A 22,599-nucleotide genomic window follows, 5' to 3' on the forward strand; every position below is an offset into this window, starting at 1 on the left:
GCATACCCCGTGACTCAAGTGAATAGTGACACTAGGGACCTTTTTGTTATTTTAGTTGCAAACTTTGAAATTCCATAGAAATTCGTAGAAAAATCAGAAAAATGCAAACCTAGATGTTTTGGAATCCTTGAGAGTAGCTCTATGCATTAGAATCATAATATGTTGGGTGTTAGATGAGAGTTTTTGCTGTAAAAATAGATTTGTGTTACTAGTGCTTAAATGCTAGTTGTTTTTATCTTTTCCATAACTGATGTTTGAAGCAATGTTATGCTGTGAAATTTTTAGGATAGAGTAATCATGTGATTCTAGGGTTACTATAAAAATTTCGTGGTCAGTTCTCATGTGTAGCTATAGCTATGATTTAATGCTTATTTAGTGAACTTTAATTGTGATAAATAGTTTCATTACTTAGAAAATTCTGAGAATTTTTTTTAACTCTATTTTGGTCATATATCCATGTCTGTAAAATTTAGGATCCAGAACCAGTATAGAACTACCTGTACTAATTAGTTTTATCATATGTAGTTTATTTTTGTCTAATTTATTACTTCAGTTTTATGCCTAGATAAATTCTGAAAAATTTATGAGGTGTTCATAAGAATATGAAGTCTGTTCTAAAAAAATTTGTACTTCATAAGTGTTGTATTTTGTTCTGAAGAATTCAATCTTGATCTAGGTGTTGTCTGAATAAATGAATTGTTCTGAATAAATGGCTGCATTATTTGGTACGAAATTTTCAGGATAGATTACTATGTTTACTTTATGTTTTATGTATTTTTTCTGATTTTACTACTGAATGTGTGCTGAGTTGTTTAATTATTAGCAAGCTATGACTTGCATGCTATAGGAATCACTACAACTTGTTTTATGTAGTAGTGAGATTCTTTTGTGCTGTTGATCATGATGCCTTGTATAGTTAGAAATGTTAGTACCTACTCCATAAATGACTGCCCCATGTGTGTGTTAATTTTGTTTGCTTAGTGTTAACTGCAGCTTCACCACATCGTGTGTATGTTTATAATTTCATCTCTTGCATCACATATAGATACTACGGTGTTAGCTGACAGGATGTACGAGCTGATCCCGGAGCCCGAAGAAGGTGATCACGAAGCCCAAGTGCACACCGCTGTACTAACTGAAGACCCGGACCAAAGTTCGAAAGAGCCCAAGGCTAACCTAGCTAGCGACTACCGAGAAGGCAAGCCCCGGACATAACCTATATTTCAAATTATTATCATTTATTGTTTTACTTGTGCATTTACAGTTCTTAGGATTTGAATTGAAACTCTAGTTGCATGATCCTAGGAACCTATGTACTGAACACTAGACCTGAGTTCGAACAATTGCTAAGCTTATAGGACCGGTAAAAGTCGAGTGATTGCCTGTCACTCGCGAGCTCTATAGGAATTGCTTGTTTACTTTCTGCTATCAATATAAGGACGACGAACGGGGTCGTGTTCAATATCATGACCTTGTGTGAGACCCCGTCTGTGTTGATGAACTTGCTAAGGTCGCAGTGTGTGGTAGTGCTAGTTAAGTTTTTGAACGTACTAGCCACATGCCATAAATATGGTACGCGGTAAGCCTAGTAGCCGATCGGACCGGTGAGTGGATATATCTTCCACTCTCTCTTAGAGATAGGTTTTTATTTATGTTTATGTTGCGCAACACCACAGCTACAGGGACGAGGTTGGTGCCCTGTAGTCGGGGAGAGTGGCACTATCCACAGGTCAGAATGAAAGGTAAACAGTTGTTTGGGAACGACCCGACGGTGTTCCAAACGTGTGTGTTAGGTCTGCCTAGCCAGGTTAACAAATTCGATTCGAATCGTCCGCTTCTCACGTTTTGGGACTGCTTGATCTCTTTGCCACACAGAGTAATAAGAGCAACATTATTATGATCAACCTTGATGTTTGCTTAAAGTTCTACCATGGTTGAATAGTAGTTGCTTACATAGAATGGTTAATCAACTAGAATCTTAGAAGCTAAAATTTGAAAGTAAGGACCTACTCTTTATTGCTTTTCACAAAAGGAAAACCAGAGCCTCACAGAACCCTGCATAGTCTAGTTAGGTGGGCTATATATACCCGTTGACGGTTAAGTCTTGCTGAGTATTAGAATACTCAGCCTTGCTGTTGAAACCTTTTTCAGGTATGAGTTTTGAGGACCAGATCGCTAGTCTGTCTTGGCCCTGCTCTTTGCCTCCTGGCTGGTCCGTAGAATGGGATCTGTCTTCGGCTGGCAATGACCCTGACGAGTGATACCTTGCTTGGGCTAGCTTGGTATACTTTTGCGACGTGTTGTAGCCGTCGTGTTCTCTTTCCGCTGCTTTTCAAACTCTGAACTTAAAGTTATGGTTTGTATAACTGTTTTACTAAGTTTGGACCTATAATTTGGCTTTGAACTGGTTTGTAATAATTACTATGCTTGTGTTGTAAAATATGTGGTTGTAATATCTCTGGACTCGCCTTCGTGCGGAGTATGCTTATTCGATCTGAGAACCGGTGGTTGTATCGGGACGTTACCCGATAGACCAAGAATTGTTCCGTTTGAAGTGCATTTGAGCCGGTGTTGCCTTTAGGGTGATGGCCAGCGCATTTGAGCCGGGATAATTCAAGTGGTTTTGCCACACGCAGGAGCCGGCAGCGCGGGTGGCAGTGGCGGTGGACAGGGCGCGCGACGCGGCCCACTGGGGTGGCGGTGGGGCCCAGGAGGGTTAGGATTTGAGTGTGTAGATCCAATAATTATAGATGATTGCATGAATTTCAAATATTGGAAGGTGGAATCTCAAATATTGGAAGGTAGAAATTGGGAGTATCTACCCATCATCAGGGTGATTTTGTTTTCATTTATCAACCACATTTTGGACCAATCAGAGTATACCACGTCATATGTTCAAGAGAAATAAAAACTGAGTGACGGCCATTTATTTCAATCAAAAGTAAAGAACAGTGTACATCTTATTAAAACCGAGTGAAAAAATTACATATATCACTCAGATTTTCTTTCATCTTGAAATCCTTCCGAAAGAGAACAGCTCACGATTATTCCACGTGACCCTGTTAGCCTTGATGATGATGAAGGTGCGTCTCGAGCCATACTAGAGGAGTTGTTAATTAGTGAGCTTGACAGACTGAATAACTATTACCAATTGCTCTTGTTAATTAGTACAAAATCTTCAACTGTATATAGTAGTCTCAAAAAAATTAAAACTAAAACACTTTGTACATTTAGGATTTACTGAACACTGATTCAGTCGCCTGAGTAGTCAGATAACAATGAATACACGGAATATTTTCTAATGAACATTCAGATCATAGAACGACATGCTCACCAATTTGTCTAATAATATAATAACAGCACTAAAAAAAGACAGAAAACAAATAAAAACTGAGAAACTATCCCACTGTTGCATGCATCACACAACAACAATTTACTACAGAAATGAAATAAAATTTGTGCACGAACAAATAAAAATGAAGATACGTCCACGGAGCACCTGGATGATTGATAAGTTGCTAGGGGTAGAAAGAGGTGACTGTCAGCGTAACCTGGGACAACCACTGGGTTAGCCGGGTACAAACTTTCGTGGACTTCCTTAGCGCTGAGTGCAGCAAATCACCAGCAACAAAGTCTCTCATTGCAGCCATTTTTTGCAAGCATCGGCGTCTTAGATGAGAACCCGACCACCAAAAGCTGTTGTGTGAGTGGATAGGAGGAAAATTGTGAATCAGAATGGCAGCAAGCTGACGGGCCGACCAAATGAATGGACTGATTATTAACGAAACGAACAACAACCGTCAACTAGAACTAGCCAACAGCAGCACAAATCACGAAAGGATCAGAGCAGTTGAGATTTGAGTGATAAGAAGGTAGAAAAACACCCGATAGATGAATAGAAATTCCGTAGAAATTCTCAAAAATGCGAAACACGCCAACCACCAGACAACTGGACTACTCTCGCAAAAAAAAACAAAAAAAACTGGACTACTGGATTGAGCCCAGCCCACCAACCCTGTCCTAGCTCCTCTGACGCGTGGGCCCACAAGACAACGGCACCCAACCGCCGCCTCTCTCACTGGGCTGGAAACGAGCCTGGCCGATCCAGGCTCGGCTCGGCGAGGCTCGGTGCATGAGCAGCTTGGCTCGGCTCGGTAGTTTGGCGAGCTCGCTGAGGAGGCTCGGCTCGGCTCGAAGCCGGCTCGCAAGTCTGGCACAAAATATATATTATGTATTTAATATACACATTATAAGACATTGACTAGTGCATATAAATATATAAAGTGTATACGTGTGTTGAAATGAAAGTAATCAATAAACAATAATCATATTTAGTATAGATATAGATTAATATTGATATTGTCACACCACAGATTAGGGTTAGAGTGTTTCATAATAGCCTATGAACCATTATGAGTCTCAATGGACTGAGCTCGCGAGCCGACTCGCGAGCCATAGCGAGCCGGCTCGCCTCGGCTCGTCATTTTCACGAGCCTGAGAAGTAGGCTAAGCTCGGCTTGTTGGAGGCTCGCGAGCCGCTCCGAGCCGAAGCGAGCTCGAGCCAGCTCGTGAGCCTCGAGCTATTTTTCCAGCTCTTCCGCTCCGCCCTTCTCATCGATTCAGAGGGCAGAGCTCGAGAGACGCGAGACCCAAATCCTTTCCACGCTTCGCCGAGCGTGGAGGGAGGCGGTGGTTGCGGGAGTTGAGGGCGAGGCCCCAGACGCCTATGGCCGCGCCCGCGCCTCGCGACGTCGCCGTGCTCCTCCTCTTACTCTTCCCCGTGCTCGCGCCGGTGGCTTCCGCCGTGCCCTTCGTCGTCCTGCACGGTTGGGGTTTCTCGTGCCTCGCTTCGATTCTGATTCACTTCGTGCTAGTTCCCCTCCTTATCTGTGTATGGTTGTTGGGGGGTTCGTGCAGGGATTGGCGACGAGTGCGGGAACGATGGGTTGGCGTCTTTCACCAAGATGCTTGGGGAGTGGTCAGGCTCCAAAGGCTACTGCATGTAACGCCCTCTTTCTCCCTCTCTCTGGGATGAATTATGTTGATTTGAGAGGGGCATATTTGGAGTTTTGGGATCCTACGTTGGGCTTGCTGATTTTTCTGTTGTGTGATTATAGAGGAGTAAATGGTGGTAGGGAACGTAAACCTGGGGTTGTTGATATTGTGCTTTGGAGTAAACGGGTTTGTTTACCTGTTTCAGTATGAATTGCCTGGGCATATAAGGTGAAATCGGCTGTGTGGTCTGGTTTATTTGTTTGTTTCACTTGTGAACGCCAATAAAAGTAGGATCCAAATTTAGGTGTAACGAGATTTCCTTGGACATGTAACAAAAGGGAATGAGCTGTTATATGCTAGCTGCGTGTGTGTGGATAATTTATTACTTTAATACTTTTCATACATGATAATTTGTTATTTTTTCTTTTTTTTATCACGAGCACCGTGGTACCATATAAAATCATTTGTTTCTTTGACTTTTCTTTTACAACTTTAAGCCACCCAAACAAATAAGCTTTGGTGCTACTGCTATACACATGCCGGGGAATCTCTTTGAAGACAATTTGTCATGTGATGATCTGTTGCCTGGTTCCATTTGTTATTTTACTCTGCGATTTCATGACTGATGTCTAGGGTAACATATAAACATGTATTTTGAACTTTGCTCCCAGAATTGTAAATTTGAGTACTCTTTTCTCATTCCTAAATGTCTTGATAGAGTTTGTTGGGATTACAATTCCTTGTAATGTCTTGATCCCCAAGTCTTGTAACTCTCATATACACCGCCCAAGAGGCTCAATGCAAATCCATCACATTATACGCAATCTATCTCTCTACATGGTCTCTATACTAAAAAAAAGAATTTCTTTAGGATTATATTCCAGTGTTCTGTCCAAGCTGATGTGTAGTTGTTAGGTGACACTGCTGTTGACACATTTCGGATATTGCCTCTGCACTGCTGTTTGAGTATCTTCTAATTTTTGCTGTGTTCTTCATTTGGAGCATTAACCACCAAAGCATGTCTAAACACACAACAAAGTATCGCATATGTTTTTCAGTCTTTTAAGAAGGCACCACCCTGAATATTTTAACAGAGGGCCGAACCCTTTAGGATTATATTCCAGTGTTCTGTCAAAGCTGATGGTTAAGTTTTGGGTGATGTTTTGTTATTCAATATATTGCAAAATTTATCATAACTGATTTTATGACATATTTAGGTTGTTTTGAACTCGGTTGGCAGATTATGGCAGCAGTATTGAAAACAGTTTTATAGGTTATGCTTTCATGGCTGATCTGGAGAATATAATTTGAAAGTCCTATTTCTCTACTTAGCTCAATATTTACATTTATCTACTGTTGGCATTTAGTTTGGTTTGCCATTAATATCAATTGACTTTACTACAATATTGATGTCTCAGATTTCTTTAGATAGGCGATTTCTACTGGAAAAAACCTGCAATTGTCATTCTGTCAATCTCGTTTTTTATTTAAAAATATCTCATTTTTGCTTGGTCTTGACTTTTATTGGAAAATGTCTTCCTCAGTGAAATTGGAAAAGGAGCATGGGACTCTTGGTTAATGCCACTTCAAGAGCAGGTTTGTTTCTTACTCAATATTGCAATTGGATAGTTCCATGTATAAGTTTTCATGCCATATATTCGTACGCAGGCAAATACAGTTTGCAAGAAGGTGATGCAGCATCTTCTGCTTTTCTGAATTGTACTCTGAGTCATCAAGGTTCTGTAGCATAGCTGGAATTTGTTTTCCAGGTCAAGAAAATGAAAGAGCTCAGCGAAGGTTACAATATAGTTGGCCTGTCTCAGGTTTGTTCATGCTGATATGTTGTTTGTGATTCATGACATTAACTTGATATTTTCTTATCTGTTCTTGAAATCATTTTTGGGAAAATTGCAAGGCTGCCCTTGTTTTGAAGTCCAATTTCACGTTTGCCCCTATTTTTTTAACTTTGCATGTTTACCCCTGTTTTTAGTCTTCCAGTTGCATGATTGCCCCTGTTTTGAGGTCGAACTGCACGTTTTCAGGGGCACCCATGCAACTGGAAGACTAAAAGCAGGGGCAAGCATGCAAAGTTAAAAGAACAGGGGCAAACGTGCAATTGGACCTCAAAACAAGGGCAGTTTTACAAAAGACCCAATATTTTTCTGCTCCTCCTGTGTACCAATTTTTTAATTATTTTACCGAAAATGAAAATTGCTTCGCTGTCTTGGTTAATTCGAAGCTATGGAATTTAAATAAGAAGCATTACAAGAACGTTGCAAGTCTCAGTGGCTTCATACTACTAAAAAAAATCTAGAGATATGGTGTTACAGATCTCAAACTTATGTCATAACCTGATAATGCTGCCTGTGAGCTTCTGGCAACTATTTTAGAAAGCTATATGGACATAATTTGCTGGCTTTAGCACACTTTAAGTCTGGAACTTGCTCTGAAAAATTTCTTGCTGGTTTAGGAGGAAATTTCTCTGATTCCTGTTAAGTACTCTCGCTAGATTCTGAGGTTATTGGTGCTGATCAGGATTTGGGAGTTAACGATTTCTGAGCCTATCCCATCTATTCTTTTATGTAGGGGAACTTAATTGGACGGGCTGTAGTTGAGTACTGTGATTGTGGGGCACCGGTGAGCTGATTTTTGTTCTTTACTTCATTTTATTTATCAACCACTGAGCTAACTTGCTAATATGTCAATCTGTTGTTGATATTATTATTCTGAATGATGGTTAAGCCTTTCATGGGCTGTATGCTCTACTTATTTTAACCTCCTTTTTGGGAATAGGTCAAGAATTTCATCTCAATTGGGGGTCCTCATGCTGGTACAGCTTCAGTGCCACTTTGTGGTGTAAGCTTATTCCATTCATCTGAATTTATGCTTCTTTTTTAGTGTGCCAATAGTTAGCATAGATTGCAATACCATCAAGTATAAACGAGTGAGGTTTTGACATGTACAAAATGTGTGGCAGTGCTTATAATTTATTGACCACTGTATTAGAAAATCAGTATTTGCTACACATCTCATGGTGCGATACTTAAAACACTACTAACTCTGGTCCAAGATTCATATTTTAGTTCTATGTACATTGACGGAGGAGTTTATGCACTATTTCTTCACATACTACGACTGCACACTTGTTAGTCAATTACTATAATGATTAGCACTTGCTTATAAAAAGTTCTTGAGGTGATAAAAATGGCAAGTGTTTAAACCAAAAGCTTGCTAAAACAAAAATAATGTAGCCTTTTCTGAGCATGGCTATTATTGTCTCCTCCTGTGGCCACAAATATCAGTGTAGCAACAAAGGAAGACATCAGCTTCAGCATAGGTTTGAGTTCGTTTAGCTTGGTGCAAATCAACTCGGTTGGTTAGCTATGAGAGGAATTATGGTCGGTGGATTTATTTTACTAGGGATTCGTTTGTTTCATAGAAAAAAAATAGCGCGCTATTTTCGCGCTATAGCGCCGCTATAGCGGGACGGAGCAAGTGCCGCGACGCTATTGCTAATTTTCACGCTATTGGCGCTATCGGTGCTATTTCGCGCTATTGCGCCGCTAAACGCGAATAGCACCATAGCGCCGCTATTTTCCCGCTATTGCTACCAGGCCTAAAATAGCCTGCGCGGTCCGTTACTTCATAAAAAAAAAGGTTGTTATTATGTTGGAAACTCTTGGATTATGTTGAAAATTCATGGATTATGTTGACTGTTATTATGTTGGAAACTCATGAATTATGTTGGCTGTTATTATGTTATCAACTTATCATAGATTTTTATTTTTCCTGTCACTTGTAAACAAATAGCGCGCTATAGCGGCTGCAATCAGCTAACGCTACTCCGCTTGGCTGCCGCTGTAGCGCGGCCATAGCGGCACTATAGCGGCGCTATAGCGCCAATAGCGGCCAGAAAAGGCCAAACGCTATTTTCAATAGCCCGCTATTTTTTTCCATGGTTTGTTTAGTTGTTTGCTTGGAACATAAGGCGTAACCAGGATCAGTGTTATATAAACCGATCAAGTTGTACCCACGAAACTCAAGCAAAAAATCAATTTAGTTCCACCCTGAATGCTGTCACTGTCAGAGCCTTTCCTTGAGGGCGACATGCTCTACTTCTTGCTAAACTTCCTATCAATCAAGTTCATATCAATAGCAGAGAGTAACAACAATATACTCCCTAACCACTGCAGCGGTGCAGCCTTGACGTTTCACGTTTCTTCACTTCATCCAACAATAGCACCTTCATGGGAGGAGCTAGAACTGAATTGAGATGAGTTCGCAAGCCGTTCCTACTTCCCTCATGCAATATACAAATCCATACAACCATACAAATTACTACCTTCGCCAAACGAAATGAAAATGAAGAATTGCTAAGAAGCAGAGTATGTGTATAAATGAAATTAGTGTACATTAAATTCTTGATAATTGGAGCTAGCAATTGTATTATCATATCTCCTACACATCGAGCCTGCAACTTTGTCAGGGTGGTCGCTGATATAGCTTTTCTATAACTGATGCAGTCCTAATTTGCTGCATCCCCACCTTAATCCTCATCTTAATGCTATCAAAACTTCACCTTATTTCGATCTGGAGTTTCTTCCCCATTCATAGCTTGGAGCAATTGCTGCCAGCAAGGTCATCACTAAAACTACCTTTTAGTCACTGATGTGTGACTATGTCCTCTCTCAGCTTGACCTTCATGTCAGACCATGGCAATGATGCACCAACAATTTTAAAGCAGTCTTGGAGTTTTGCATTGGTACAATCACAAGAGAATAAACTGAGTGGTATTGAAGTTAACCTATCTAGTTGAGTGGTCCGTCTAAAGTGTATGTATCTGTCAATAGTATAGCTCCAGCACCTATTGATTAAGCTCCTCCTAGAACCAATTTGCAACTTCTAGTAAGCTCAACAATTGAACTATACTGAGCTGAATTTGGAACACCAATATTCTTTACATATTATCATTGTTGTTATGCTACTAAACTTTTTCTCCTTTTGTTGCAGTCTGGGTTACTTTGCATTCTTATTGATAATCTGATTAAATTGGAGATATATTCAGACTATGTCCAGGTTTGTATAATCTGTTCTGCAATGTCGCAGTTTCTATAATGCAGTTATTACTGCTAGTCATTCGACAGCCTTTTCTGTTCTCTAACAAATTAAGGATTGTGATATTACAGGCACATCTTGCCCCTAGTGGTTACCTAAAGATACCCACTGTGAGTACTCTTCCTCCCCCCCTCCCCTTGCATTCCTTCTAACAATTATTTCTATAGCTTTTTTTGTTCCTGGCTTACATTGTGCAAATAATTCTTCCTGATATGCATGGCTTTCCTATAGCTTTTTTTTGAGTTCAACCTATTTATTTGCATGGTTGTGCATTTGGCTGTTTACTACTCCCTCCGTTCCAAACTATAGGTCGTTTTGGCTTTTCTAGACACATCGTTTTTGCTATGTATCTAGGCATAGTGTATATCCAAATGCATAGCAAAATCTATGTATCTAGAAAAGTGAAAACGACCTATAATTTGGAACAGAGGGGGTAGTACAAGACTTCTACTTCTGCAATAATCATTTGTTATAATCAAATAGGGAAGTAAAAATAGAGCAGCACATCTAATAATCACTTTTACACCTGGTCACTGAACATTTCATACATGTTTAGTTTAACTTGTTAAGCATGTTAAATTTTCCTCTAGTTATTCCTAGTTAAAATATGCCTGGCAGCATAACCATGAACTCATACATTTCTTTCTTTTAAGTTTCCTAATTGGCAAATTTTACCATTTGCAAAGCTTCCTTGTACCTTTCTACCTCACCTCTCAGGAATCTTAAAGCATAAGATCCAAAACAATGTTTATATCATCATGTATAATTGTAGTTATTTTTATTTACACGGTGGTCTGTTAAACTCTTCTCCCTTGTTTATCCTTCAGGATATGGAAGATTATTTGAAGGGTTGCAGATTTCTTCCTAAACTTAACAATGAGATACCAAGTGAAAGAAATTCTACATATAAAGAAAGATTCAGCAGCTTGGAAAACTTGGTATTGATCATGGTAGGTTCAACTCGTCCAGACACTTTCTTAGTATGTATCATATCATTGTATGAGCCAAATTACTATTGGAATGAACAGAAAAAAGGTGTTTCTGTTAGCCTCGAAACCAAAATAAAGGAAGCGAGCATGTGCAGATATGAGTTTCTAGTAAACAGAACAAATATTTGTTCATTTTAAGCATATCTCATACAAAATGGCACACTTAACACATACAATGGTAAAAAAGTTCTGCATTGGCTGTCGGAGCAATTGCATATCTTATACATTACCTATATACATGTATGCAAAGGTTCTGATATCATCGGTTGCCACCACTCTTGTAGTGTAGTGGTAATGGTAAGCTTCCCAGTTGAGGAAGACACCAACCAGAGTTCAAATCCTGGTGGCAGCGGGGAAAAAAACCCTTGTTGGCAACCCGAAAAATTGTGGCAGGGCGCCGGCCTGTAGCTTCTTTGGCTGGTTTGGGCCCTCCTACTAGAGAGGTTAGTTGCAGTGGTCGCTAACCCTGTAGGTCTCGGTCGGTGTGGCCCTATAAGGTGAAGCTGGGGTTCAGGGGTTTTCTCGACCGGCTTGGCTGAGGTTTCTTCAGGTGAAGCTGGGATTTAGGGGTTTTCTCGGCCGGCTTGGCTGAGGTTTCTTCTTAGTGCAATGCCGTGGGGGCGGCCTTTCCCTCGCTAGTCGAGTTTTTTTTAATACCATGGGTTTGCATAATCATCAAATATAACATGTTAGTTTCTACATAACCATCAAATCACAAGGCATGGTGCATAATCTGAGGAAATAGACAGCTAATATATGCTCTATCTCGATTTTTCTTGTCTTCTGTATTCCATATTTGTAATACTTCTATTGAAGACCACATTTTAAACTGCTACAGTTTGAGGATGATGCAGTCTTAATACCTCGGGAAACAGCATGGTTCGGTTATTACCCTGACGGTGCCTTTAACCCAGTGCTCCCTCCTCAAGAGGTAAACTCTTCCCTAATTCCCTGTATTGCCTAAACAGTTTGTTTGCATTGGACAGTACCATGGTACGACTCATACCAGTGCATAAACTCTCATGCATGATGCTTATGCTGGCCTTTTTAGTGTCAGTTTGTGACCAAGATATTTGTATGTAGACAAAGCTCTATACCGAAGATTGGATTGGCTTGAAGACTCTGGACGAGGCTGGGCGTGTTAAATTTGTGTCTGTGCCAGGTGGTCACCTGCGCATCTCCAGAAGCGATATGAAGAAGTACATCGTGCCTTACTTGAAGCCGGATGCGTCATCCAAGTATAGCATACGCCGGATCTTGTCGGTTTGAGAGTGTATAAGGCGGGCGGCTGCTTTATTAGAAGCGAACCACGTTCATATTTGGGAAATGTCTGTATCAACTGGATCCTGTATTGATGTCTTGTAAATACGCTCAACGTGAAGGGAAGAAATGAAAGCCTAGTGATAATGATAATAGGGTCCGATTGGTGGGTTGCTCTACTAGGGGAAGGCCCAAGCTTACGCTGGGCTTAAGCCGGGCTTGTCCAAGCTTACCAGGGTGGTTGGGCCTCACATAAATGTATGCAAATGTTTGGTTGCTGGTAGCTCTGCGTAGGTCCAAGCTTACCAGGGAGGCAGTGTTTGGATTGTCTAAAAAAAACAAGTGCTTGGATACCTGCATTAGGGGTTAGGCTGCGTTGCAGAATACAAAAGAGTGTGTTAGCTGGTCGTCGACACCAAGCTAACCTCCCTGGTAAGCTTACCGTCCTATGCGAGGCCTTTTTACGTCTCTGTCAGTGTTCCCCTCAAACCTTAATGCCTATTCTCACCTTTTCATCTCTTTGTTCATTTGCGAAATTCAGATGAAATATTCTTCAGCCGTGAAATCCAAACTGACAGCTTACACCACAAGGATCTGAATGCTTGACCATGAAAATAAGTAGCAATCTCTTTGCAACTGAGATAAAGATCAAGACATAGGAGTAGCAATCTCTTTCAAACAATCAGGAAGTTATATTGCGCTGAAAATAGAGCAATGAGAAATCTTGTTGAATCTGGAGAATCTGTGGGAGCCAACAGAAAGCGCACACATTGGAAGAATGGAAATTCATGCTAAACCGCAAACTGAAAACCATATGAATGTTCTCCTTAACACACCGACTCTGACGCCAACATATGAGCAGCTTTGTCAGCTCTCAGCAAGCAGCACAACAGTGTTTCCATTTCAAAGAGCATCTAGACCCTCTAATTTGTTTTTGCGATTAATGACAATACAACCATTGCAAGTAACATGTATTTTGCAATGACAATCTTAAGTTAGTGTAAATGAACAAGATCTTACCCAACACCCTATACAGAAATCTTGAGCCCTTTGTTTACTTTAGGATCACACTAGTGCACGGATCAGTGAGGATTTCTTTCTCTTTTCTTGTTCTGAGTGCTAGAAGTTCCTAGATCTACACAAGAACACACACAGAGAGAGAGGACCTCCAGTGCCTGCAGAAGAGCTTGGTCCGGCCATCTCACGTTCGTTGATGGAGATCCGCTCAAAGACAGCGACGAGTGATGCAGCGAGGTCGTTTCCGGCGCGATGGCGTCGTAGTCGATGGCGATGACGACGGGACAGAGCTGGCGGCGGTGAAGGCGATGAAGGTGGGGCTTCCCGCTGCTCCAGCGCTCCCTCTAGATCGGCTAGGGTTTAGGGATGTGGGTGAGGGTGCTGCGGCACGGCGAACCTCGTGCTGTGTGCCCGGCCCCTCACTCCCTTTTAATCTCGCGCTGTACAGCGGGGGCCCACCAACCATTAAGGGTTGGACGCCCCCGATCAGGGCGCAGATCAAGGGCCTAAAAAGCCGTTGGGCTTATTTAGTAGGAGATCAACCTAACATTCTCCCCCTTGATCTCACTTTGTACTTTAACCTGAAACTTTTCCTTTAGTTGTTCCATCACAGATTAATGAATAGAGCATGCTTTATCATCACGATCCAAGACCGATAGACTCAACAGCTACCACACACATCACTGTTTTGAAACAAATTCTTTATCTTTTTGGCCCCTTTTATTCTCCAAAAATCACAGGCTTTCCCTTAAACCCATGCCGGCTATGTGTTCCATGAACACATTGGGTGGTAAGCCTTTAGTGAGCGGACCCGCAAGCATTTTCTTTGTACTTATATGCTCGAGTGTAATAGAGTGATTCTGGATTTTCTCCTTCACAACATAAAACTTTATGTCAATGTGCTTGGCAGCATCACTTGACTTATTCTTATTATTGTGAGCATAAAACACTGCTGGTTCATTATCGCAGTACATTCTGAGTGGTCTTTGAATGCTGTCTACCACTCTTAACCCGGGTATAAATTTCTTTAACCATTCAACCTGCCCCGAGGCCTCATAACATGCCACAAATTCAGCGTACATCGTCGAGGATGCAGTGACGCTTTGTTTGGAGCTTTTCCACGATATAGCTCCCCCTGCGAGTGTGAACACATAACCGGACGTGGACTTTCGGTCATCGATGTCCCCCGCAAAATCCGCATCTGAGTACCCTTCTATCTCTAGGGAATCGGATTTTCTGTATGTTAGCATGAGGCCTTTTGTGCCTTGCACATAACGTAATGCTTTCTTTACCATGATCCAGTGTGCCTGTCCTGGATTACTTTGATATCTGCCAAGTATCCCGGTAACAAATGCTAAGTCAGGGCGTGTACAAACTTGAGCATACTGTAGGCTTCCGACAGCTGAAGCATATGGAACCGCTTTCATTTGATCGATCTCATACTGGTTCCTGGGACATTGAAATTTCCCAAATCTATCGCCCTTGACTATTGGAGCAGGTGAAGGCTTGCACATATGCATACTATATTTCTTTAGAATCTAAGTATGCCTTTTGTGACAGTCCTAATACCCCCTTTGTTCTATCTCGGTGAATTTCAATTCCCAAAACAAATGAAGCTTCACCGAGATCTTTCATATCAAAGTTTGAGGACAAGAATTTCTTTGTCTCCAGTAGCTGACCAACATCACTACTAGCAAGTAGAATGTCATCCACATATAGGATCAGGAAAATAAATTTTCCACTTCTGAACTTTGCATAAATGCAATTGTCCTTCTCATTTTCTTTAAACCCAAATTTCCTTATGGTTTCATCAAATTTTAAATACCACTGCCTAGAGGTTTGCTTTAATCCATAAATGGATTTCTTTAAGCGACATCTCATATGTTCTTTTCCTTTCACGACAAAACCTTTTGGTTGTGCCATGTAAACATTTTCATACAAATCCCTGTTAAGGAATGCCGTCTTTACATCCATCTGATATAACTCTAAGTCATAATGTGCCACCAATGCCATTATAATCCTGAAGGAATCTTTACACCAAAACCAGAGAAAAAGTTTCGTTATAGTCTATCCCTTCTCTTTGCGTAAAGCCTTTTGCCACGAGTCGTGCTTTGAACCTTTCTACATTCCCTTTGGAGTCATGTTTTATCTTGTAAACCCATTTACAGCCTACTGTTTTGGCTCCTTTAGGAATTTCCTCTAAGTCCCAAACACCATTGGAACTCATTGATTTCATCTCATCCTTCATAGCTTCCAGCCATTTAGATGAGTGAATACTTCTCATGGCTTCTTCATATGAAGTAGGATCACCCTCCATATGAACCTCTTCTGTATTATAAACTTCATAGTCGCTAGAAATAGCCAACATTCTTTCTCTTTGTGACCTTCTAAGGGCCACTGCTTGTGGCACATTTTGTGCCACAACTTCTGGTACATTTTCCATAGGGGGCTGTTGCTCCTCCTCCTCCTGTCCAACTGCGGGTTCCGGTGGTTCCTGGTTGACAGGTTCCAAACATTCGCTCACTGTTGGTATGGGTGGAGTTGCGACAGGTGTTGACACCGAAATATCTAGAATAGTTGGCGCAGCAACAACCGAAGAAGGTACTGACGTCACTATTTCAGGAACTTTTGGTGCAGCATCAACAGGTAGTGAAAAAAATGGCTCTTGAATCATAGGAGTAGGCACATACACCCGCTTCTCCTCAAGGTCAATTTCTCTAGGTACCATGCTCCCCCTGATCATTTCACTTTCTAAAAAGACAGCATGTCTCGTTTCTACAAACTTTGTATGTCTGTTTGGGCAATAGAAACGAAAAGCTTTCGATTTTTCAGGATAGCCTATAAAATGGCAGCTTATAGTTTTGGGATCCAGTTTTCCAATATTTGGATTAAACACTTTAGCCTCAGCTAGGCTCCCCCAGACCCGTAGGTGAGTCAGTGAGGGTTCTCTTCCTGTCCATAGCTCATACGGTGTTTTGGGCACTGATTTGCTTGGCACTCTGTTGAGAATATGGATGGCGGTTTTTAACGCCTCCATCCACAGACTCAATGGCAATGTGGAATAACTCATCATACTGCGCACCATATCTATTAGTGTACGGTTGCGCCTTTCAGCTACTCCATTTTGCTGAGGCTCCCCCGGTGTAGAGTATTGGGCAACTATACCATTTTCCTGTAAAAACCTCGCAAAAGGTCCAGGAACTTGTCCGTAAGGGGTATGTCGACCGTAGTACTCCCCCTCCACGGTCTGGTCTTACTATTTTAATTCTTTTGTCAAGATGATTTTCAACCTCAGCTTTGAATATTTTAAATTTATCCAATGCCTCAGATCTTTCTTTAATTGGATAAATGTAACCATAGCGGGAGTAATCGTCTGTGAATGTTATGAACGAATCATAGCCATCCACACTTTTCACAGGAAACGGTCCACATATATCAGTGTGGATTATTTCTAATGTTCCTGCACTTCGTGTGGCACCCTTTTTTATTTGCTTTACAAATTTTCCTTTAATGCATTCAACGCATTGTTCAAGATCAGAGAACTCTAACTGTGGAAGAATTTCACTCTTCACTAATCTTTCAATTCTCCCCCTCGAAATATGTCCTAAACGACAGTGCCATAATTTCGATGAAGTATCTTGAGTTCTCTTTCTTTTCTTTGTTTCTTTCTCTGACAAGGATTCATGCACATTCACATTACATACAGAATGCACTTTATCACGCATAGATAATAAATAAAGATCATTGTAAAGGACAGCATCACCAATACAATTATTATCAAACCATAGTTCACATTTGCCATTCGCAAAATGACAACCAAAACCATCTGTGTCTAAGCGTGATACACTTATCAAGTTTCTTTGAAGCGAAGGAACAAATAAAACATCTTTTAATACAAGCATGAAACCATTAACTAGCTCGATGGAGACATCGCCAACAGCTTCAACATCTGCTTGTACTCCGTTCGCGACTTTAATGTGTCTTTCGCTTCTTTGCGTAGTCCTTGTCGAACGGAATCCCTGTAAAGAATTTGCAACATGCACAGTTGCACCAGAATCAACCCACCAAGTAGATTTAGAAAACTGTAAATACAGGGATTCATTAACAAATGAAATTACATTCTCACCATTCTTTGCCATTATCATCTTTAAGTAAGCGGGACAATCTGCTTTACGATGCCCCTTATCAAAGCAGTGGAAGCACTCATCTTGTGCTGGAGGGCGCTGTTGCTGACGCTGTTGCTGATACTTCTGTGGCATAGGGGCTTTGTCTTTAGCTTTAGAGGAAGAAACAGCATGGAAAGGCCTTTTCTTGTTATTATGCACAAAATTGACAGACCCACCATTCTGTTTCTTGAGTCTATCTTCCTCTTGTGCACACATGGCAATTGTCTTTTCCATGTTCCACTTCTCTGGTTGTGAGTTATAGTTTACAACGAATGTTGCAAACTCTTTTGGCAGAGAGGCGAACACCAGGTGCACCATAAACTCTTCCTTGAGATCCAAGTTCATTGGTTTGAGCTTGGAGTTTAAGGCGCACATCCTCATGATATGATCTCTTATAGTAACGGCATTGCCATAGTACCTCTTTGTGACCAACTGCTCTATGATCTGTGTGGCATATGTCTTTGAAGAACCAGTAAACTGGTTCTTTATCTTTTCAAGGTACTCTGCAGCTGAATCACACTCTCCAATTGAACCCAAAATGTTAGGATCAATTGTGTTCTTTATCACTGCCACACATTTCTTGTTGGCATTATTCCACTTTATCTTTTGGAGATCATAAGCCATCTTTATGGGAGCATAGTCCCTTTGCTTTTCCTACCATTCAGCATCAGTGTCAGATTCCTCTCTCACTGGAGCCGGTGGCTCAGTGGGCTTTGGAGTGGTGATCATCTCATCCACCTCTCCACAGACGAAAGCAAGATCAACCTTCTTGATCCATTCGCCATAGTTGTCTCCTTTTAGAGTCGGGATGTGACTGATGAATCCCATCAAGTTCATCCCCGCTGAAAATTTCAAAAAATAGTGAGAACATAATAACAACAATTGTATGTAATAATTCCAACGTTGGTCAAAAAATAGAACATACAACTGTTTATGCAATTAAATCTATATCACCATTGGGCAGAAATAGAAATAAATGCATAAAAACTATGAAATTACAGTATTGTAATTAACAACATTGGTCAGAAAATTAACAATACCATAATCCTTAAAATTAACCTTTTAACCATGCTCTTAAACTTTAATTGTCTCGTTGGTTCGAATTAAAGTAAAGAGCAACTGTAAAGACTTTTTCAGCGAAAACATGTAGAAAATTTCTATTTTCAGAAGCAATACTGTGAACTTTTAGCTCTAAACAATATACACGTTGGTGCAAAATTGAATAGAGATCAAACTATAAACAAATTCATACAAAATACTATTGAAAAAGCTTCTAAAAAATAGAAAAAACCAATTAAATCTTACACTGTTTAAGCGGCCCGGGCGAGAATTCGGCCCGGTCCACTCGGCGCGCGCGGCGATCGGGCCTTCAGCCCGGCAGCCGACGGCCAGGCCGCCAAAGTAGCCCAACGCGGCGCCCCTCTTGGGCCATTTTCAGCCCGTTCGCCGCCGCGTCGCCCCTGACCGTCGGATCTGAATCCGACGGCCCCCTGCACGCCTCGCGCGAGCAAAACCGGGCGACGCCGGCTCCCCCCTGAACCCTAGCGGCACTTCTCCCTCCCCCTTCTCTCTCCACGCGAACGACGGCGGCTCTCTGGGCGGAGAAAGGAAGAACCGGCGCCGCCGTCACCCCCTTCGCCGGCGTGCGCGCTCTCCCGTGCGGGAGCGCGCCGCCGTCGAGCGGGTGGCGGTGGAGCCCTTTCCAGAGTACCCGCGCGCGCGGAGTCCGGCTCTGTGCCGCTCGCCGATGAGCGGTGGAGCGGGTCCATCCCGTGCGCCGGTGTACCGGCATCGCGGGTGCCCTTGATGTGCAGGCGACGAGAGCCTAGGTAAGCCTCGCCGTCTATGTTCTTTGGCTAGGGTTAGGGTTTGCCACTTTTTCGATCCATGACCGATTTTCCGTTCCTGTTCTTGGTTTCTTTCGATTCGTTGTTGAATCATGCTTTCCCCTACTAGATCTATGCGCTAGCAAGGTGACCGATACCAATGTTTACTTTAGGATCACACTAGTGCACGGATCAGTGAGGATTTCTTTCTCTTTTCTTGTTCTGAGTGCTAGAAGTTCCTAGATCTACACAAGAACACACACGCAGAGAGAGAGAGAGAGAGATAGGACCTTCAGTGCCTGCAGAAGAGCTTGGTCCGGCCATCTCACATTCGTTGATGGAGATCCGCTCAAAGGCGGCGACGAGTGATGCAGCGAGGTCGTTTCCGGCGCGATGGCGTCGTAGTCGATGGCGATGACGACGGGACAGAGCTGGTGGCGGTGAAGGCGATGAAGGTGGGGCTTCCCGCTGCTCCAGCGCTCCCTCTAGATCGGCTAGGGTTTAGGGATGTGGGTGAGGGTGCTGCGGCGTGGCGAACCTCGTGCTGTGTGCCCGGCCCCTCACTCCCTTTTAATCTCGCGCTGTACAGCGGGGGCCCACCAACCATTAAGGGTTGGATGCCCCCGATCAGGGCGCAGATCAAGGGCCTAAAAAGCCGTTAGGCTTATTTAGTAGGAGATCAACCTAACACCCTTTGCTTGTGTTTCTCTTGATCATGGTAAGCATCCATCACTCTCTCTAACTCATCTATATAATCATGCCCAACAGGTTAGGGTTAGCAGTTTAGCATGGAACACACACACACACACACACATGGGAGTCATAGAGTCCAAGAGCTATCATAAATGTCCCGATTAAGTAGCAAGATGTGTTCACAACACCTCTATGAAACTCCAGGAACAAACCTTACTAATCCATGGACTAATTTGTCGTCCATTTGGCCGAGATCTCACTTCAACCATTCTAACTGAAAGTGTTGTTATACCATGTGGTTGCATCGCCGACCTCTATCGGACCGCCTCTCCATGTAGTTGAATTATGAGCCTCTAGCACAACCAAAACCCTTCCTGGTTCATGCTAAAATATGTAGTCGATCACTAGTGGAAATTGTAGCATTGGTGACAAATGGGATTTGTCACTATGAAGGCCAAATTCGTCACAAAGAAAGTTCTGTGACGAATTTTGTGATGATATAATTGAAGGGATCTAGGATGTCACCTTGAGCATGGAGGTTGAATCAAAGCTAAACTCTCATCGGATATTTCCGACACAAACTAAAATGTAGATATATCTATACCTATGCAGTTCTAGTCAAATCTATGAGTCTTAAGAGCTTTACTCGAGGTGTATAGAAGCTTTTTAACTAATCTACAACCAAAACTTCAAACAAAGATAGATCGAAATAAGACTCACAGCCGTCGGCAAGAACAAGAGAATAAGCAAGAACATGAGAGACATGGATTTGTTACCGAAGTTCAGACCCCACAAAGGATCCTACATCTCCGTTCAGGTGCTCACAAGTTGTAAAGACCTAGGTTGTCACCTAACATTTGTCTCACCCAATCGATCATAAATATCGAGATTGGGACACTTACTATGTGTTCGTTGGCAAGGAGGATAATACATACTTTCGAAGATGTACCAGAATTATTGGAAGCTCAATAGGCGATGCCTACTAGCTGCAAATCAATCTTCAAGAGTAGCAAACATAATGATGTTTGACTAGGCAAAGCAGGCTCATACCCAAGATTTTGAGGCTCCGGTGTGAAACACAAAATGGTATTGATACTAGGAAATAAAAATAACCAAAACACATTGGGATTCTATTTTATATCTCAATTCTTTTTTTTAGATACCAAGAACCACAATAGATATTCATGCTAAAGGAGTAAAGGACAAAATTACCCCCCCTACAAAGGACCATCAATTATGCACCATTATGTCTCTCTGCCCAGTACTCTCTCAGATTTCAAAGGACAAAATTACCCCCTTCCCCCCCCCCCACCCCTACAAAGGACCACCAATTCTGCACCATTATGTCCCTCCGCCCAGTACTCTCAGATTTCCAAAGGGGAAACTTTAGGTTGCAGCTTCCGCCATCGCCTTCCCGGTGGTCATGGCACATCTACTTCTGATACCATCAAGGAGGTAATCCATCTCAGAGAAAGAGAAATCACCTCCCTCTCTTACACTCACTTCTCTTCCCTTTTTTCTCCTCTCTCTTTCACCTTCAGATCTAGCGATGGGGAAATTTTGAGAGGCTACTGTCTCTCTCTTCACTGTCAGGGTGATCATGATGGATCTGCTTGGGTTGCCATCAAGAAGGTAAGTAGCGGAGGAGTCCTCTCTTTTTCATGCTCCTTTTTCTCTCATCTTCTTTTTTATTTCTAGATCCGGCGGAAGGGGAGTTTTTAAGAGGCCAGTGGCTTCCTCAGTCATTGTTAGAGTAATCATGGCACCTCTACTTCTGTTGTCATAAACGAGATAAGCCCTATGAGAAAGAATCGTCATACTCATCTCTTTGATCTCCTTCCCTTTCTTTTGTTTCTCTCTCCAATATTTCACTTTAAGATTTGGCGGAGTGGAAACTTCGAGAGGGTGGCAACCTCCACCATCACCATTTTTGTGTGATCATGGTGCATCAATATTGGATGAGTCGGTTAAGAGAGACCTTAAGGATTGGAATATCTCTAAAGAGATAGCTTTGGATAGGAGCGCTTGGAGACTAGCTATCAATGTGCCTGAACTTTGAACTTATTTCTTTCGGGGTTCATCTCTAGACTACCCCAACTTACCTGGGAAAAAGGCTATGTTGTTGTTGTTGTTGTTGTATGGTGTATCAATATTCACTGCCATCAAGGAGGTAAGCCATGGGAGAAAGAGACATCATCTTCGTCACCTATTTTCCCTTCTTTTTCTCACCTTCCCCTTTCCCCTCTCTCTCTATTTTACTTCCAGATCTGGCGAAGAGTAACCTTTGAGACAGTGGCAACTTCTGCAATTAATATTCTTCTGCTATCACCAACAAGCTAAGTTATGGGAGAAACAACCATCATCTCTATCTCTCTCTTCTTGTTTACCTTCTCTACTTTATTTCTCCTACCTTATATTTCACTTTTAGATCTGGCAAAGAGGAGCCTTCGAGAAGGTAGCGGCCTCTACCATCGCAGTTAATATGGTCATGATATATTAATTTCCACAACCATCGAGGATGTAAGCTCTGGGAGAAAG

General features: G+C 42.0%; 2 protein-coding genes across 2 annotated transcripts; one reads left to right on the plus strand and one right to left on the minus strand.

Annotated features, from left to right (window-relative positions):
- The first annotated feature begins 4,599 nt into the window (after positions 1-4,599).
- LOC120651661 (palmitoyl-protein thioesterase 1) lies at positions 4,600-12,834 on the plus strand. Its single transcript, XM_039929233.1, has 12 exons — positions 4,600-4,826; positions 4,918-5,002; positions 6,540-6,591; positions 6,664-6,684; positions 6,765-6,818; positions 7,582-7,632; positions 7,789-7,851; positions 10,006-10,071; positions 10,182-10,220; positions 10,938-11,060; positions 11,938-12,030; positions 12,183-12,834. The coding sequence occupies exons 1-12, from the start codon at positions 4,727-4,729 to the stop codon at positions 12,366-12,368; spliced, it is 933 nt and encodes a 310-aa protein (XP_039785167.1). The 5' UTR covers positions 4,600-4,726; the 3' UTR covers positions 12,369-12,834.
- Positions 12,835-17,334: 4,500 nt separating this feature from the next.
- Positions 17,335-17,784, minus strand: LOC120648732. The gene is made up of 2 exons (XM_039925410.1): positions 17,503-17,784; positions 17,335-17,395 (listed from the first exon to the last, which is right to left on the minus strand). Exons 1-2 carry the CDS (start codon positions 17,774-17,776, stop codon positions 17,349-17,351), a joined length of 321 nt encoding a protein of 106 aa, XP_039781344.1. The 5' UTR covers positions 17,777-17,784; the 3' UTR covers positions 17,335-17,348.
- Positions 17,785-22,599: the final 4,815 nt, after the last annotated feature.

This window comes from Panicum virgatum, chromosome 9K (assembly GCF_016808335.1).
Source record: "Panicum virgatum strain AP13 chromosome 9K, P.virgatum_v5, whole genome shotgun sequence".
NCBI classification, from domain to species: domain Eukaryota; kingdom Viridiplantae; phylum Streptophyta; class Magnoliopsida; order Poales; family Poaceae; genus Panicum; species Panicum virgatum.